The following is an 18561-nucleotide window of genomic DNA, read 5'->3' as shown; positions in this document are numbered from 1 at the left end:
GGGTAGTAATACAATCTTCAAAAGCAGCCTAACAAGTTGAATGGACTTCTAGATCCTCTGATCGGAATCCCTGTACTTGTGTTTAAACGCTACAGTGATTATTAAGCTGAAGAACATACACACATTTGGCAACTTATGGAAAAAATGAAAGGTTATAATTGTACAAAATGGTCTGCCGAAGAATGTGGGCACAAATGAAAAAAAAAAGTGAATAAAAGTACTGAAGAACAAAGAGCTGAAAACCATGGGCTGTAAAAACATGTTGACAAAACACGGCACACTATGAGCAGGGGTTTCTGTTTGGTACCTGTCAGCAGTCTGTATGCTGGGCTGGAGGACAGGTAAGAACTCCTGCTGCAGTAACCCCAGGGGAGGGCTAGAAGTCCTTCAAAAAACAGCAAATAGCAGCGTTCAAACCACCACACTGACTCCCCGGCGCTGCAGAACAGCTCTCCAGAAAGAGAGATACAGAAGAGAACTGAAAAGCAACCAACTCTCCAGCTAAGGTAATGGGAGAGGAAAAGGCCACAACTGCCTTCATCCATCAGGCTCGTGCACCCACAATTGACCATTCCAGGCCCTGTCATGCCACCTGTGGGCAGCAATACAAACCAATGGAGAGCAGTGCTTTCGAGCATGTTTTTCTCACCACCCATAACACGATGATTTTAGTGATGTGTAACAGGAGACCATTTTGGAAAGTTAAATGGGCAAAGAGGATGCTGTGGTAGGAAGAAGACCAACGCCTCATTCGAGTCCAGCCGTTTAGAACTGCGAGCTAAGGAAATACGCGCCAAGTCCGAGCCAGGTGGCCATCTTGTGGACAGCAGAACATTCATCGTGTTAGATTAACGGCCATTAGAACATTGGTCACCTTTTATTCGTCCTTCCAAATTAAATTAGAAAAGAACAAGATCTCAGAGAGCAGCAGCATCGCTTGTTGCACCAACATCACTGCCCAGATGCCAGCCCCATCTCTTACACATGGAATGGCAAATAGTCACCTCTTCACTAAGTATTTTGCCTCCACTTACCTACCTTTTTAAACCTTCTCCCTTCTGGGACGAGCTCAAACACACTGAGAAAGTCCTCTGGCCTGGGGTGTATGGGCAATCTCAAGTAAAGTCTCAGTCATGGGTCGCTATGGCCAACTAACAGAAGTTGTTCTAGCTGAAAGGTGGTTCATACCTTCTCTGAAGGCAAGTCATACATTCACTGGATGGGTGTGATCTGCAGCAGAGAATCCAAATCGCAACATGGCTACCAAAGCCAAATTCAATGTCCCACCTGACCAGACTTGACAATTTTCCAACTTAAGTACCTGAATGTAGTACCCAAATCCATATGCAGGCACCTAAATAAATGGGGTGATATTCCCTGGCTTGTGGCCATTCAAGCTTAGTAGGATACTGACTAGCGAATAGCCGAAACAATAAAAGAAAGCTTGGGATCACATAACATGTTCTTTCAAATTTGGTAAGTGAAATATACAAGCCACAAAATCAAAATAGAAATGTTTGGACAAACTCTAGAGGTAAGTACAGAAATCTGAACAAAGTTATAACATCAAAATCTGCTTCAGTTTATACCAGGAATAAGATTTTTACTCACAAATACATGTTTCAAGAGTGAAAAAAAAAATCAACTTTCACGTAAAATAACAAAACCACCTGATAAGAATAATATACTACAACTTGCAGTTAATTGCCTAAAACAAGATTTTGGAAAACAGGAACCTAAATTAGTAACTTTTTCCTTATCATACAGTCCTATTTTCTCCTTTTCTAACAGGCCACCATTGCGCTTGGTGGATGCAGCAAATGGTGTAATTGTGAAGGAGGGTTTACCTACAATGGAGCGTGGAGCACTCAGTGGTTGAACTCAGATAACACTGCAGATCACCTGGTCTCAGAGGTAAAGGACTGTATGTAAAAGCCACCAGGATACGCCTCACAGAGGAGAGAGGCAGATGCCTGAGCATGCCTCCTCGCCCATCTAATCTATGGGCTGGAACAGAATGTGACAAACATCGTATGAATTTTATTAGCCTACTATGTTACAAGCCCACCAGCTGTAATCCCTTATCTTTATGGCCAGCAAGCTCTTGTGAGCTCCACTGCCATCATTTCAGCCTTTGGAGCACATAAACCACAGCCTGTTTTTCTGAATTCCTGGGTGAAGGAGCAACAAGGTGTACCAGGTGCTTCTGACTGGAGGCCCCATCATTTTGGGGCATCCTAAGGTGTCATACTGGGTGGGGAAGAACACAGCATTCAGTCCTCCAGGAACTGGCTAGAAAGGCCACCCAGCATCAGCTGCATGTAGAACCAATGTGCTCTAGTGGCTGAAAGGCTGGGTGCAGGCAGGGACCAGACAAGGAGCAGCAAACGTCCGGTACAACAACATCTTCCAGGGGCAAGTTCTGGATGAAAATGAGAGAGGAGAAGAATCTTCCCATTTAAACCCAAAAGTTCTGGCCTGGTCAGGGCCTGACTGACTGCACCTTCTGTCTGTCAGTGAAACCGTTTTGTTTACTTTGTGGATTGCAAGGCCCCGGGAAGATCACCCTAAGCCCAGAACTAATATGACTCCTGTTAAGACCAAGTAAGTTTGTGAGCTGCTCCACTGGCTCAGACAAGCCTGTGACAAGGAGGAATATTATTCCCTCAGAAGGAATGTGGACGGTTCTGGGTAAAACATGGGCAGAAAATACAGAACTCTGGAATTCCTTTGGGAACCAATTCAGCAGGCAGGCTAGACTGCAGGCATCTAGGGGCCACCGCAGGTAAGGCAAAGAAACAATTTACTACATCACACCAGCTTGTAAGAAAATAGTTTCTAGGAAACTTTTCCCATATTGCAATGCTGAGCCCAGAAGCACATTCAATACCGAGGAAAGATCTGATTGGGTGCAACTGAGCTGTCTGGGTTGTTGCTGAAATCTTTTTAGCTGCAACTAGGACCTGGTGTCCTCATACGGAAAACCACCTCGCTGCCAAAAGTGCCAAGAAGCAAAGATGCAGAGCTTCCATAGAGACTTTGCTTGAAACCACTGAATCAGATGAAGGGGCAGTCGAGATGAAAACAAACCACTTATTATTGCCTTTCTACTGCCAAGCTCTACAGGGTACGAGAGGAGAGCAGAGATGTAATAAGCAAGCTGGATTCCGCTTAGCGTGAAAGCTCAGATGAGATGAAACCCCACTGGCTCCAGACAGAGGCTTAATTAAGTTTACTCCAAGTATAATTTATACATAGCTCTATGTGAGCTTTCATAACTGCATAAAACAGAGCTTTCCCTTAATAACTGTAATTATAGCTCTTAACATGTTCTACCTGATGCCCAATTAGTAAAGAATATCTTTGCCCTGCAAGTTTCAGGATGAAAAAAATATACGATACCCAGCAAATACCAGTTATTCCGATGCAACGCAATTCAAAAAACCTAGTTAGACAAGCTTGAAGCTGAAATGCACGAAAATTACTTGATTTTGGTAGAAGAGACATAAACCTACGTTCTTTTTTTGTCTTCCTATATGTTAGAAATACTCTACAACAAACGTACTAGCCACAGACTCACGTATAAGTAAACATCTAGTATGCATTTCAGATCATTAGAAATAAACAACACATTTTTCCCCTTACTTGATCAACATTCCTTGATTTGGCAATAATTCCAGATGAATTTTCCCTCCCTCTTGTGTTCTCAAATATGCAAATTCCTCCAGCATATCAATATCTGTAGAAAAGGTTCAGGACTTCATGGGGGAAAAAAAATGTTAAAATAGAGATCTTCATAAAGCAATCTCAAAAAGAAAGAGAACGACAGAGGATTGAAGCAACACAATACCCGATGAAAGGCCAGCCAGAGAGTTATCTGTGATACACGATTTTTTCATATACAACTAAAACGTTGGTCGTTTAAGACAATGGTGTTGAATCTTTCCAGATGAATGTACACCTTTCAGGAATCTCATCTGTCTTGTGTACACCAAGTGTCACAGTACACTACAGAGTAAACTCTATCATTTCTGGCAGTCCCGGGACTGGGAAGTTGCAGATACGCACCACCAGTAGTAACACACACTGCTCACACTGGGTGGCTGTAGATGCTCTGCTCATCAGATGGGCAGCACCCAAATCTCTCCTGGGTGCCCGCCCAAGCGCTCAGCTTCCAGGGAACAGTGCGGCCATTTGGGTAAATGGAGCCATGGCAGGAATGTAGGAATACATATTCTCCAGACAGCAACACGAGTCACACATCCTTTGTAAAGCCAATTCTACTCTGTTTTATACTCTACACATTCCTCGATACTGCCACAGGTTTGCATGGTGTGTAAATCAATGGAGAATTTGGTCTCTTGGACAAGCAGATGAATAAAGAGGATTCAACACTGTTTTTTGCTCACTGACTCCCCCTGCCCACAATTAGTACAAAGGATACTTGTAACATAGTTGAAAAAATTCTCATACTGGAAGTTTCCCTGCTGACAGATTTTGCTGATGGCTTTCAGGAACAAGTTCTCCCCCCTTGGCCATTCATGCTGAAGCAACACAATCACGTGACCCAAAGCCATATCATCCCTGTTATCTGTGAAAGCTCTCAGCTGTTTAAAAAAAAAAAGAGATTCACTGTACAGCTCAACAACATCAAAACAAATGATTACACAGAGGGTCCAAAACTAACTGTGGCACAGGCTAAATCTGGTCAAGCAGAACAAGTTCGACAGCTGCTAGCAGGGGAAATGGGGACATTTCAACCTCTCCTCCCAAATTAGTCACTTCTGCCCAGTCAAAAGGAGAGTGAATGAGGACAGTCCTTCCCTGCCAATACTCCCCTTCCCCTTGATGCTAACAAACCACCTCTCATGTTTTCCTGGGTACAAAAAGCCTTGGGGTCCTCTACGCTAACAGACTGGCAAATTAAGGGAGTAGTACAGAAATTACTCTTACGACTGTACCGTGCTAGATGAGGGTGGGAACAGTGCAGGACAATTTAGCTCAAAGATGCCCACAGAATATGGAGCTTTGACTATAACTTACCTTGAAACAAGCCAACAGTAAATGGAGGCAATACGGCATAATAGCTTTGCTGGTACATGGCCAAAGTTTTAGGTCAGAGCCTGTAACAAAGAAATTCTATTACATAATTGTGTATGTTACATAATCCCATCAGTCTGATTAAACAGTCAGACTGGGAGGCAGGAAGAACAATCAGAATGATTAAAATGTAAACTAAGCTGAAAAAGCCCGGGTCTTTTCTCCTCTCTTGTCCTACAACTGTGTATTCTGCTTCAGAGTAAAGTCATGTTCATGACAAGGTAATTTACAAGAGACATGAAAGGATACCGGATACTCTCTCTTTCCACAGTATGAATGTACCCTTTGTTTAGAATATAGACAAGTGTGTTTTAAAACTCAGTGAAATGTTTAGAGTATTTTGTAATAAGGTCTGTCCTGGCAATACTGCATCCAACGTTCTCCCATTGACATCAGAAGTTACACATTACAATGCAACATAAGAAAAACTCTGAAAGATTAGCAAACGCAAGTGACACACATACAAGATGCATATTGTAGCATTTCCAGAGCAGAGTGCAAGGATTTTTACTAGCATTCATGTCACTGGGAATCTCACATTTCCTGTCCCCCCCGCAAAGCTCTCCCTAGACACCTGTTTGGAGGTAAACCCCCCAAAATCGCCATACCTTTCCTGAATTTAGACTTCACTTTAGTCTGCCCCTCTTGTGTTTTACCCCCTTCTTGTAAAGGAATCACCATGTAGCACATGAGGTCAAGTACTTTTTCACATGTCAACTGTAAGAGAAAATATAAAAGATGAATAATCTAGGCTATGTCTACACGATCCAAAAACTTCGAAATGACCATGCAAATGGCCATTTCAAAGTTCACTAATGAAGCACTGAAATACATATTCAGCGCCTCATTAGCATGCGGGCAGCCATGGCGCTTCGAAATTGATGCGGCTCGCTACCGTGTGGCTCGTCCAGACAGGGCTCCTTTTCGAAAGGACCCCGCCTACTTCGAAGTCCCCTTATTCCTATGAGCAGATGGGAATAAGGGGACTTCGAAGTAGGCGGGGTCCTTTCGGAAAGGAGCCCCATCTGGACGAGCCGCGTCAATTTCGAAGCGCCACAACAGCCCACATGCTAATGAGGCGCTGAATATGTATTTCAGCGCTTCATTAGTGAACTTCGAAATGGCTATTTGCATGGCCATTTCGAAGTTTTTGGATAGTGTAGACATGGCCCCAGAGAGTCTAAGTTTACAGTTAAATCTAGATTTATCAGTAACAGAATGATGAATTAGACATCTTGCAACAGGCAGCAGAAATGGGAACATATGCGATCTTCCCTAATAGAATTTATCATCTATAATGAACTAGTAGGCAAAGTAATCTGTCTCGACAAAAGGAAAAAACTGTAGTATGAATTAATGAAATTATCCCCCTTTAACAGTAAATGCTTAATTCTTTCATAGTGTTTTTCACTTCAACAGTGCAGAAATAGCTCATTGATAATTTAAAACCACTTTACTTTTAGAAGTCAAATGTCATTACTTTCACTATTTCTGGAAGTTTTTAATTAAAATCACACTTTTTCAGTCCTTCTTTAGAGAAGTTAATCGCCCAAGAGTAAAGCTGCAATCTGGTAGCACTGCAGAAATGCTGTAAACCTACTCCTTAGTTATTTAGACATTAAAATGTGCAAAAGGGATGTACAGTCAAGATAAATCCATGTTAAAGAAACTTAAAACAAAACAGCAGTCATGTAGCATTTTAAAGACTAACAAAATAACGTATTAATGATGAACTTTCATGGGGCAGATCCACTTCTTCAAATCTGGAAATATGTGGGTCTGCCCCACAAAAGCTCATCACCTAATAAATTATTTTGATAGTCTTTAAAGTGCCACAGGACTGCTTTTTTGTTTTGTGAAGATACAGACTAACACGGTGACCACTCTGTGACTAAAGAAACCCAAGTTCTTCATTAGAAATCCTCATCTGCAGAGGAGAAATATGACCGGCCATGTGACCTAGGGAAGTCACTTCACTTCCCACCTTAGATCTGTCTTGTCTGTTTAGACAGAGTTTTTGGAGACAGGAAATATTGCCACATTTGCACCCGCATAGTGCCTGAGGCCCCATGTTGGCTGTGACCTCTATGCACTACAGTAGCAATATTATGGTATAAAACGCATATTGCTAAGCTAGTGTGTATTAAGAAGTCACACCAGACAATATGATTCTCCAAGTCTGCCGCGTTGTCAGGTGGCAACCCATTTCTATGACCATATTCCAAAAAGTCAGATGACATTTCCCATAACCCCTTTACCACTGCCCAGGCATCAACCACCCAGCCTACTCTTAATCACTTCCATGTGATCAGCACTAAAAACAAAGGCGAAGCTAAGGTGAAGCATGTTTGGCAACAATATCAGAATGCTTTGGACAAAGGTTACAATTATCAAACCTACACTTTAAGAAGGAAGCTCATTCAAAATTAAGGTTCACCAAACAAGTAATTCAAACACTTGAAAGTCTGGTCATTCACAGCCCAGACGCTCCAATTCACGGTGGCCCAATACAACCGGTTTCCCTTGATACACATTTGGCAGCTCTGTTGTGCTTTCAGGGGTCTGGGCAGAAATGTGGCACCCTCCTGACTTCACACGGCATGTCTGATCTGCTGGAAGCAGCAGGCTAGCTTGCAGCTCCTAGGGAGGGCTGGCAGTCAGCAGAGAGGCCTGGGAAGTGGGCCACTATTCTGTACTTACTCTGTATTCTCCAACAGCAAAGTGGCAAGTGGCTAACTGAATAAGTGCTCTCTGATTCTCTAGGAGTGATCCTTGACCTGCGAGCTGCTGCTGAGAATGAGATCCCTGAAGAGCTGCCAAGTGATGTAGGCTGGTCACTGCTTTTTTATACTGACCCTTTAAAAAAAAAATTAAACATAACTTCTCACACACAATTCATACGGAAATAAAGGGGATAATCCCGCCTTAGAAAGTCTCCAAAACACAGGTAATCCCTGTGGCGAAGATTTCAAAATGTCATGCTAATTAAGCTATGACCTCATAAGAGAGGTGTCTGAATGGTACACTTGTGAGCTAGTGGCAAGGAAAGATATAGGCCTAAATTTGTGAAAAATAACTATTCTACATGTATTTTTAAATTCGATTTGTTTCAAATTAAAATTTGAATTTATGAACACGGTCTCAAGGGTTAACTAATAACATTGGAGCCACTTAAAATGTCTGTTCACTATCTGCAAGACAGAGTCAAACATTGCATGTGTCTGCAGTTTTCAATGAATATGTTGCCTAAAATTATTAAGATAAAGAGTCATTTATTTAATTACTAGTAAAATAATTCTAGGTGATAAAGAAACTCTTATTTGCCTGTCTCCCTCTCTTCTTGTACACACAGTTTGTGTATCTGCTTGATTCGAAGACTATTTCTTAATGGCTAATTAGATATCTGCACCTGGAGGGCAGATTTTAAGTTGTTTAAAAATTCAAAGCAGCTTTTTTATGGCATACTGCCTGAAGAACAGAGGGATTTAATGAATAACTCTAAGGCTGTTTCTACACAGGCCACTTCCTTTGGAAGTGGCATGCTAATACACGGAGCGAAAGATGCTAATGAGACACAGATGCAAATTCCCCATGCCTCATTAGCATAATGTCACGTGATTTGGAGTCCAGAAGACCATTCTTCTGGACTCCGAAACGCCATGTAGAAGTGCAGGCGTGAGGGGGCTTCCAGAAGAAAGTCCTCCTTCTGGAGGCTCCTTCTTCCCAAAAATTTTTGGGAAGAAGGGGCCTCCAGAAGAAGGACTTCCTTGCAGAAGCCCCCCTGGGACCGTGCTTCTACACAGCATTTTGGAGTCCGGAAGAACGGTCTTCCAAACTCCAAATCACGTGACATTATGCAAACAAGGCACGGAGAATTTGCATCTTTCATTCCATGTATCAGCATGCCACTTCCGTCCTGTGAAGAAATGGCCTAAGAGTGGGGACAAGGCTCCTTGTATTAAATCCAAAAGGGGCATTCAATCTTCTTTATACAAACATTATTTATAATTATATTCAGACTGCAGTTTTTAAGCTCTCAAATCCAGCAGTCCCCATTCACACACATATTGACAGCTGAAGAAGTAAGTCTTTCCCATGAACGCTCATCACCTAATAAATCATTCTGTTAAATTTTTAAAGTGCTGCAGGACTGCTGGTTTGTTTTGTTAGCATACAGACTAACACAGTGACCTCTCTGTTACAGTGGAAAAAAAAAAAAGCAGTCCCATAGCACTTTAAAGACTAACAAAATAATTTATAAAGTCTGTCCCACCAAAGCTCATCACCTAACAAATTATTCTGTTAGTCTTTAAAGTGCTACATGATTGCTTTTCTGTTTTGATAAAATACAGATCAACACCTCTCTCTCTCTCACACACACACACACACACACACAGAGAAAGAAAGAGAAAGCCAAAAAGTCAAAGTTGCAAGCAACATCTCCGCAACAAGCCTGAAAGGCTACTTCTAGTCAGGTATTTATGGACTCCAGTCTGGAAGGATTCCAAACCAGAACCAAGAGAGCCCAAAAGCATTCCCTGTGTATCGTACCTCACTGAGCACAGGGCTGTGTCCCACAGTACATGGATTTGGCACTTTAACCTTTGTTCAGCGGGCAGGAAAGTGGGCACCTTGTGCACCTAACAAAACGAGGCTTCCTCAGTGGGATTTACCGTTTCTAGAACTAGTAACTTCTTTGCAAGACCTGGGGGAATCGCCAGTTCCTAGCACACAGGAGCATCATCTTTGTTATTGGAGCCACAAACTCTCAATTTAACCATAACCAGTGCGCGTCTGCAGGGAGGGAAAGGCAGGTAAGAGTCTGTGAACTCCTTTAAAGCAAAGCTACAACCTCTCACTTATGTCATATTTGTTAAGGTCAATTTTGCAGCACCCCCCTTTGTAAAGTTGAGGGTGCATGCCCCCACTGGCACACGAAGTCGATGGAGTGCGTCCCCAACAGGGTGCACAGCTTCGACTTTGTCAACAATGCCCAGTGGGTACTTATCCCACAGTTCCTGCTCCCCCCTTGCACTGTGAGTTAAGCTCCCAGTGTCTGAGGTGACAAAAAAGTGTCCCAGGTGGCTCTGGGTGTGTGTCATGAGCCTCCCATAGTGCACTTCTCTCCCTCCCCTCTCCTCCCCTTGGAAAGCAACTGGTTTCTGCCCTTTTTTCATATCTGTGCAGAAGCCATTGCAAGGCTAGCAGGGAGCCTATATCCAGCTTCAAACTGCTGTGGCAAGTATTGTGAGCACCTCACACGCTGTCCTGCAGGACGTGTAGAGCCTAAGCAGCCATCTGAGTGATGACGACTCTGAGAAGGACATAGGAGAGAGTACTGCGGAGAGGGATTAGGGGGTCAGAGTGGACCATAAGCTAAATATGAGTCGACAGTGTTGCCAAAAAAAGCAAACATGATTCTGGGATGCGTTAACAGAAGCGTAGTGAGCAAGACAGGAGAGGTCATTCTTCCGCTCTGGTATGCGCTGGTTAGGCCTCAGTTGGAGTACTGCATCCAATTCTGGGCACCATATTTCAAGAAAGATGGGAAGATATTGGACAAGGTCCAGAGAAGAGCGATAAGAATGATTAAAGGTCTAGAGAACATGAGCTATGAGGGAAGACTGAAAGAACTAGGCTTGTTTAGTTTAGAAAAGAGAAGACTTAGAGGAGACATGATAACTGTTTTCAAGTACCTCAAAGAGGGTTACAAGGAGGAGGGAGAAAAATTGTTCTCCTTGGCCTCTGAGGACAGGACAAGGAGCAATGGGCTTAAACTGCAGCAAGGGACGTTTAGATTAGACATTAGGAAAAACTGTCTAACTGTCAGGGTGGTTAAACACTGGAATTAATTACCTAGGGAGGTTGTGGAATCTTCAGCTCTGGAGATTTTTAAGAGCAGGTTAGATAGATACCTATCAGGAATGGTCTAGACACTGGGTGGTCCTTCTGAAAAGGCAGGGAACTGGACTCGATCATCTCCCGAGGTCCCTTCCAGTTCTATGTTTCTATGAATGTGAAACACTGGAGAGGAGGAATGAGGAGATGCTGGCTGCACTCACTGCCCATTACACAGCAGAGCACCAGTTCTGGTGCCATGAAATGAGCTCAGACTGGTGGGATCGCATTTTTTTTGCAGTTATGGGACAATCAGCAGCAACTACAAAACTTCTGAATGCTTAAGGCCACTTTCATGGCACTTTGCAAATTGCTCTCCCCCATTCTGAAGCGCTGCAAAACCAAAATGAAACTTGCTCTGACAATTCAGAAGCAACTGGCAATAGTCCCGTGGAAGTCTGCAGGGACACTGGTGGAGCCTCACGCCCCAGAAGCAGACGTACTTGAGATATGCGGGCCTTCCTCAAATGCAGTGCAGCAAAGACAGGACTAGACTAGGACTCATGAGAGCTGGGTTCTAATCCTCACTCTACCACTAGTCTGCAAGGTAATCTTGGACAAGGTACTTCACCCTTCGTGCCTCAGTTTCCTCAACTGAAAAAATGAGAATATTACTATTGACCTCCTTCGCAATGTGTTCTGAAATCTACTTATGAATGGTGCTATATTAGAAGTAGGTATTATGATTATTATTAGGTCAGATATATGCAGGTAAGTTTTTTGTTTCTTTAACCCTTTTTTATTCTGATTGTTATGGTCCTATAGGGAAATAAATACTTTTTTTTTTTTTGAAGAAGCCATTCAGAGTGACTCCATTTACCTACTGTTCACAACTTCCAAAAAGAATTCTTGCATGTGACAAACCCAGCTGGACCCGCTAAGGAAACAGTAGGTAGATGGGGTGCTTGTAGGCCAGCTGCCTGGTCTCTGAGTAGGAGAACTGAGGGATTCCACCATGAGAGGAGAGAATTTACCAGGCCTGCTATCTAAAAGCGTTCACTAGAGAGAAATGTAAAAGGCATCAAAAGATGCAGCTGACACAGATCCATTAGTCCAAAAGGCTATGCAAATTCTAAGTCTCATTCTTTCATTTACCTGGTAAATGATCATGTCTGTAAGGAAGATACGTAACCAAAGCCAGGTATCCGTCTTCCACGACAAACAAATTCTTGTGAATTCTGTGGAAACAATCAGAAAACAGTCTCAGGGATGGGAGGGAAAGCTGTGCAAAGATTTGGTCTAAAAGTCCTCTAATAGTCATCATGTTTATCAAGACCAGAGTATTCAGCCTATTTAAATACAGCAGACGCGCCCCCCCGCCATACACCTGCTGCCAGCTCCCCGCCACTTAGAGGAGCAGGGAAACTGACCAGGGAACCACTCCAGTCAGGGGTGGCAGCCAAGAGTCAGACTGCCGCCTCCGAGAGGAACAGGGTCGCAGAGCCAAGAGTCAGGCTGCTGCCCCGAGACAATCAGGAAAACTACCAGTGCATCCGCACTGGTCAGTTTCCCCTGTCCTGTGAGGGGCGGGTAGCCCAGAACTTACCACTTACAGAAGACAGGAAACTGACCAGCGCTGCCTCTCCCCAGTTGGGTGAAATTTGACTTATGGAGGGTTGCTCAAGAACGCAACCCCTGTGTAAGCCGGGGCGTCTACTGTATAGACAACTAGTACTATTTGTAAGATGAGGTACTTTTTCAAATAACTATCAAATAACAATGATAAAAACACAATAGTCAGAAACAAAAAGACCCAGTAAGTATCTTCATAGAAACAACTATAGGAGAAATTATCTGTTACATGTGAGTCTTCAGGAGTTTACAAGTAACATCACACTAGCACTTTCCCATTAACTTATTGTGTCTTCACCAGACGGACAAGCCCTTAAGGCTTTAGTATCCATTAGGTACTATGCTCTTCCATCTCTCTTCCGCTACTTTCAAGGAAAGGCAAGTGAACAAATAAACCCAGTTCCAAGAAATCTGCTAAGGGTTCTCATCTTAGCTCCCAGTCTCAAACCATCCAGGCTTCCAAAATGGAGGAAAATATCACATATCAGAGGGGTAGCCAAGTTAGTCTGTATCTTCACAAACAAGAAGTCCTGTGGCACCTTACAGACTAACAGACATTTTGGAGCACAAGCTGTCATGGGCCAAAGACCCACTTCATCCGACGTCCATGAAAGCTTATGCTTCAAAATATCTTTTAGTCTACAAAGGTGCCATGGGACTTCTTGTTGTTTGTGAAAATTTCAGAAATACCTGAACTGTATTTTAACAGTAAAACTATTCTTACTCTAGCAAGGGAGTGCAAACACAGAACTGCCTGCAAGCCTTACCTTTATCCAGTGATTCCACAGAATAGAGAAGCTCCCAGCATTCTCTTGCCAGCTTAAAGCTGTCTAGTACTTCACCCGCATTTGAAAGGTCTGTCTTATTTATCGTGATGTGACGACTCCTCCCCTTCCCAGAAGGGTCTTCATCATCCGAACTCTGCTTGAGGATCAGTAGACACAAAACATTTCGCTGGCTTTAATTAAATGTTTTTTAAAAGAACCTTATGGAACTTCTGCAAAATTGGGTGTAGGCTTCAAAGCAGATAATACCAGTGCAAATTTCTACACTTACCATTAATTATATAATGAATATTACTAACTTGCTTAGCAAAGAGAAATGAAAAACAGTGAAGAATTTGACACTGTACTCTAAAAATAAGCTATCAAGGTCCCAACAACTATACCATTATAAACATTATCTCTACAAAGTTCACTGTCACACATATTGTCATATGAGTAGCCAGAGTACATAGAATCATTTATTACTGAGTAAGAAAGAGCTAAAGCTTCTTTGTCAAACCAATACCAACATGGCATGCTGTAAATCCAATGCAATTGTTCTAAAATTGTGTATTTTATCAAGATAATTCCATAAAATAGTACTTCTTCTCCTATAAAAGTGAAAGCGCATGTACCTAAGAACCATTATTACAAACCAGATCAGTCTGTTATGCAATCACACTCCACCTACGGAATTCGTGCCTGAAAAGATAGTGCAATCAAGCAGCCAGCCATCTCAAGCTCACCTGTCATGATACTAATACATTAAAGTACTGGCAGAAAACTCTGTTGTTCTTATCTAACCGAGAGAGTCTCCTTCTTTGCATATTTTTGTCATAAACACAAATTCCTAATATTCCATATTCAAATTGTGGTATCACTGCTGTTGAGAACTGAAGAGTCTAAAGGAGTTACCATTGTCTTCTCTCTTCCTTCGGCAAGTTTCCTCTTTTTATGTACGTGCTTGTTGCGATCAATATCCGCATCCCCATAAACATTGGATACATCCTCAAGGAGAACTAGTGGAACGTGGTTTGGAGTATTTGGCCCTACATTTAAAAATATAAATAAAAATTTGCTTTAAACTGAGTTAAAAGATCGTTTACTTCCTTCAATTTTTTTTTCCACTCTTCTATGTTGTGCAGAACAATTACAAAGTAATTCAACAAATTGTGTTAACATTTCAAATAAACGGGCAATGATACAATTTGCTTTGAAGGGAGATGTATTTTAGAAATCACGTATTCTCTGCCAGGAGTCATGGAGATTAGCTCAAAGCTGTCAGAAAATCTTGGAATCCCCTTCTAATGGAGCAGTCACAAGATATGTAAGAATTTTAAGTATTTTGTCTCCAAGGCTTGTTAACTTTCAACTAAAAGCGATCATTAAATAATGCCAGAATCATTAGTTCCAGTTGGTCAACAGAGCTAAAAACAGCAACCAAAGAAAAGCACCCAAAGAATTCTTTATGAGAAAACAGAGCAGAGCCTTGACAGTCACTGAAGCCTAAAGAGAGGAATGAAGTTGTTTCGTCACCAGCTTTCCTTAGCAGGGTTACTTGCTCGTGGCCTCTTCCGGCTGCTTTCAAATGTGAGGGATGAAGCTTTGAACTGGCTGCCGAAGTTCTCTACCTCTTCCCATAAACAGACTCCAAAGAAGCTTAGTTGTGGGTAAAGGATAAGAATAGGAGTCAGGAAATCAGATTTCCTCTTCTAGCCGTGCTACAAACTCTCTGTATGATCTTGGGCATGCCACTTAAGTCTCGGTGCTTAAGTTTAGTAATTTGTAAAACTGAAAGAGGGAAGTACTATCTCCCATGTGCCACAGCGTGCTGCCAGTACTTGGAAAGAAGATCCCCAAAAATGTTTCACCCCTTAACCTACCAAAGAAGATCCTGAATCTCCACATTCCGACCACAAAGCTACATCCAATCTCACACGACAGATAAGAAGAACATAAGAACATAAGAATGGCCATACTGGGTCAGACCAAAGGTCCATCAAGCCCAGCATCCCATCTGCCGACGGTGGCCAATGCCAGGCGCCCCAGAGAAGGAGAACAGAAGACAAGTGATTTATCTCCTGCCATCCATCTCCTGCCCTTGTTATGAAGGCTAGGGCACCATACTTTATCCCTGGCTAATAGCCATTTATGGACCTGACCTGCAAAAATTTATCAAGCTCTTTTTTAAACCCTAATAGAGTCCTGGCCTTCACAGCCGCCTCGGGCAAGGAGTTCCACAGGTTGACTGTGCGCTGTGTGAAGAAAAATTTCCTTTTATTAGTTTTGAACCCACTACCCATCAATTTCATTTGGTGTCCCCTAGTTCTTGTATTATGGGAAAAGGTAAATAATTTTTCTATATTCACTTTCTCCACACCATTCATGATTTTATATACCTCTATCATATCGCCCCTCAATCGCCTCTTTTCCAAACTGAAAAGTCCCAGTCTCTCTAGCCTCTCCCCATATGGGACCCTTTCCAAGCCCCTAATCATCTTAGTCGCCCTTTTCTGAACCTTTTCTAATGCCAATATATCTTTTTTGAGGTGAGGAGACCACATCTGCACGCAGTACTCGAGATGTGGGCGTACCATAGTTTTATATAGGGGAAGTATGATATCTTTTGTCTTATTATCGATCCCTTTTTTAATAATTCCTAACATCCTATTTGCCTTACTAACTGCCGCTGCACACTGCGTGGATGTCTTCAGAGAACTATCCACTATAACTCCAAGATCCCTTTCCTGATCTGTCGTAGCTAAATTTGACCCCATCATGTAGTACGTGTAATTTGGGTTATTTTTTCCAACATGCATTACCTTACACTTACCCACATTAAATTTCATTTGCCATTTTGCTGCCCAATCACTCAGTTTGCTGAGATCTTTTTGTAGTTCTTCACAATCCCTTTTGGTTTTGACTGTCCTGAACAACTTGGTGTCATCTGCAAACTTTGCCACCTCACTGCTTACCTCATTTTCCAGATCATTGATGAACAAGTTGAACAGGATCGGTCCCAGGACTGAGCCCTGGGGAACACCACTAGTTACCCCCCTCCATTGTGAAAATTTACCATTTATTCCCACCCTTTGTTTTCTGTCTTTTAACCAATTCCCGATCCATGAAAGGACCTTTCCTCCTATCCCATGACCACCTAATTTACATAAAAGCCTTTGGTGTGGGACCGTGTCAAAGGCTTTCTGGAAATCTAGGTATAGTATGTCCACTGGGTGCCCCTTGTCCGCATGTTTATTAACCCCTTCAAAGAATTCTAATAGATTAGACAGACACGACTTCCCTCTGCAGAAACCATGCTGACTTTTGCCCAACAATTCGTGCTCTTCTATGTGCCTTGCAATTTTACTCTTTACTAGTGTTTCTACTAATTTGCCTGGTACTGATGTTAAACTTATCGGTCTATAATTGCCAGGATCTCCTCTAGAGCCTTTTTTAAATATTGGTGTTATATTGGCCGTCTTCCAGTCATTTGGTACCAAAGTGGATTTAAAGGATAGGTTACAAACCACTGTTAATAACTCCGCAATTTCACATTTGAGTTCTTTCAGAACCCTTGGGTGAATGCCATCTGGTCCTGGGGACTTGTTACTATTCAGCTTATCAATTAATTCCAAAACCTCCTCTAATGTCACTTCAATCTGAGTGAGTTCCTCAGATTTGTCGCCTAAAAAGGCTGGCTCAGATTTAGGAACCTCTGTAACATCTTCAGCCGTGAAGACTGAAGCAAAGAAATCATTTAATCGCTCCGCAATGGCACTGTCTTCCTTGATCGCTCCTTTTATATCTTTATCATCCAAGGGCCCCACTGCTTTTTTAGCAGGCTTCCTGCTTCTAATGTATTTAAAAAACATTTTACTATTGTTTTTTGAATTTTTGGCTAGCTGTTCCTCAAACTCTTTTTTGGCTTTTCTTACTACATTATGACAGTTAATTTGGGAGTGTTTATGTTCCTTTCTATTTTCCTCACTAGGATTTGACTTCCACTTTTTAAAAGCTGCCCTTTTCTCTCTCACTGCCTTTTTAACATGGCTGTTTAGCCATGGTGGTTCTTTGTTAGGTCTCTTACTGTGTTTTTTTATTTGGGGTATACATTTAAGTTGGGCCTCTAGTATGGTGTCTTTAAAATGAATGAAAGATGAAAGAGATGATTATGCACAAGTAATCCTTGTTCTCTAATGATCTATACTCAGTAGATGCCGCCCCCAGTCCACGCCTGTGGGGAGAACTCTCACAATGGATATTGAGTGGGATGTATCTTGTTCCTCTACTGATGAAATACATAAGCTCTCTCCCTTGTTTCTATAGCCAATCCCTTTCTGAAAAAGGAGAAAAAACCCAGTGATGCGGATAACTTCCATGGCACTCCACTCCACTGGTATTTAATGACATGACAGAAATCAACAAGAGAGGTCACAAGTATATTACTGAGCTCAGGAACTGACACAACAGTACCAGAGAGGCTGTGTGAGTGAAGCACAGTGCCCAAGCCTCGCATCAAAATGGGACAGCAGAATGCAGTTCCTCAGGAGTTTCTTCCCCAGCTATTCTTGGTTAGGATGTGACTGCAAAAGCACTGGTCACTCATCGGGGCAGCACAAAACATCTCCCCAATAGGCTCTGAATCGTCAAACTACAGAGCTACTGTCAGGCTCACCCACAGTAACACAGACCCAAGGGATGACACACACTAAAACCAGCACTGTCAGTGCAGAATTATGCCCCTTCTGCAGACTGCGAAACTGTGATCGAGTGAGGGTAAGTGACTTGGCCAAGGTGATAGGAAAATGTTATATTCACCAGAGGACATGAGTGAGTCACCTGGCCCAATATCCTGTCTCAATTAATGAAAGATGTCAGGTACTTCAGGGAAATCTGTTAATCCCCTTTTATGCAAATGTCAATAATCTGCTCACATAGGATCTCTCTTTTTACCCCCAGCCTGCTAGACGGTATCCCACGAACATCAAACACGAAGGTGTCTATTCTGTACACGTTTTTATTCTAGCTAACGTAGCTCCAGAGAGTCTCTCAAGCTCTGCTCCAAGGAACTCCTCAGGGACTCGTTCTCTGCCCTCCACTGAAGCTGGAAACAGCTCCAGTCTCTTCCCTCCCACCGAGTGCCCAAAGGCTGCGGTTGGCCACCTTCTGGCATGAACCCTGGCAGAAATCTGGGGAGGGCACGTGACCCCACGCGTGGGGCAACCCT

At 42.6% G+C, this 18561-nt stretch overlaps 1 protein-coding gene across 7 annotated transcripts in view; it reads right to left on the bottom strand.

Annotated features, from left to right (window-relative positions):
* Positions 1 to 18561, bottom strand: part of INTS10 (integrator complex subunit 10) — a 42007-nt gene that overhangs the window by 2894 nt on the left and 20552 nt on the right. The window contains exons 9-17 of one of the 7 annotated variants that reach the window (XM_074993862.1): positions 14250 to 14383; positions 13338 to 13494; positions 12094 to 12176; positions 7801 to 7956; positions 5709 to 5817; positions 5044 to 5123; positions 4445 to 4607; positions 3646 to 3739; positions 308 to 385 (exon numbers count right to left, since the gene is read on the bottom strand). In XM_074993862.1, the coding sequence (XP_074849963.1) occupies positions 308 to 385; positions 3646 to 3739; positions 4445 to 4607; positions 5044 to 5123; positions 5709 to 5817; positions 7801 to 7956; positions 12094 to 12176; positions 13338 to 13494; positions 14250 to 14383 (1054 nt within the window). Of the gene's footprint in view, positions 1 to 307; positions 386 to 3645; positions 3740 to 4444; positions 4608 to 5043; positions 5124 to 5708; positions 5818 to 7800; positions 7957 to 12093; positions 12177 to 13337; positions 13506 to 14249; positions 14384 to 18561 lie in introns of all 7 variants that reach the window. The other 6 variants (XM_074993864.1, XM_074993858.1, XM_074993859.1 and 3 more) reach the window with 6 other exon arrangements.

Source organism: Carettochelys insculpta, chromosome 4 (genome assembly GCF_033958435.1).
Source record: "Carettochelys insculpta isolate YL-2023 chromosome 4, ASM3395843v1, whole genome shotgun sequence".
Lineage (NCBI taxonomy): Eukaryota > Metazoa > Chordata > Testudines > Carettochelyidae > Carettochelys > Carettochelys insculpta.
The sequence above is the reverse complement of the archived record's forward strand: the minus strand, read 5'-3'. Positions and strand labels throughout refer to the sequence as shown.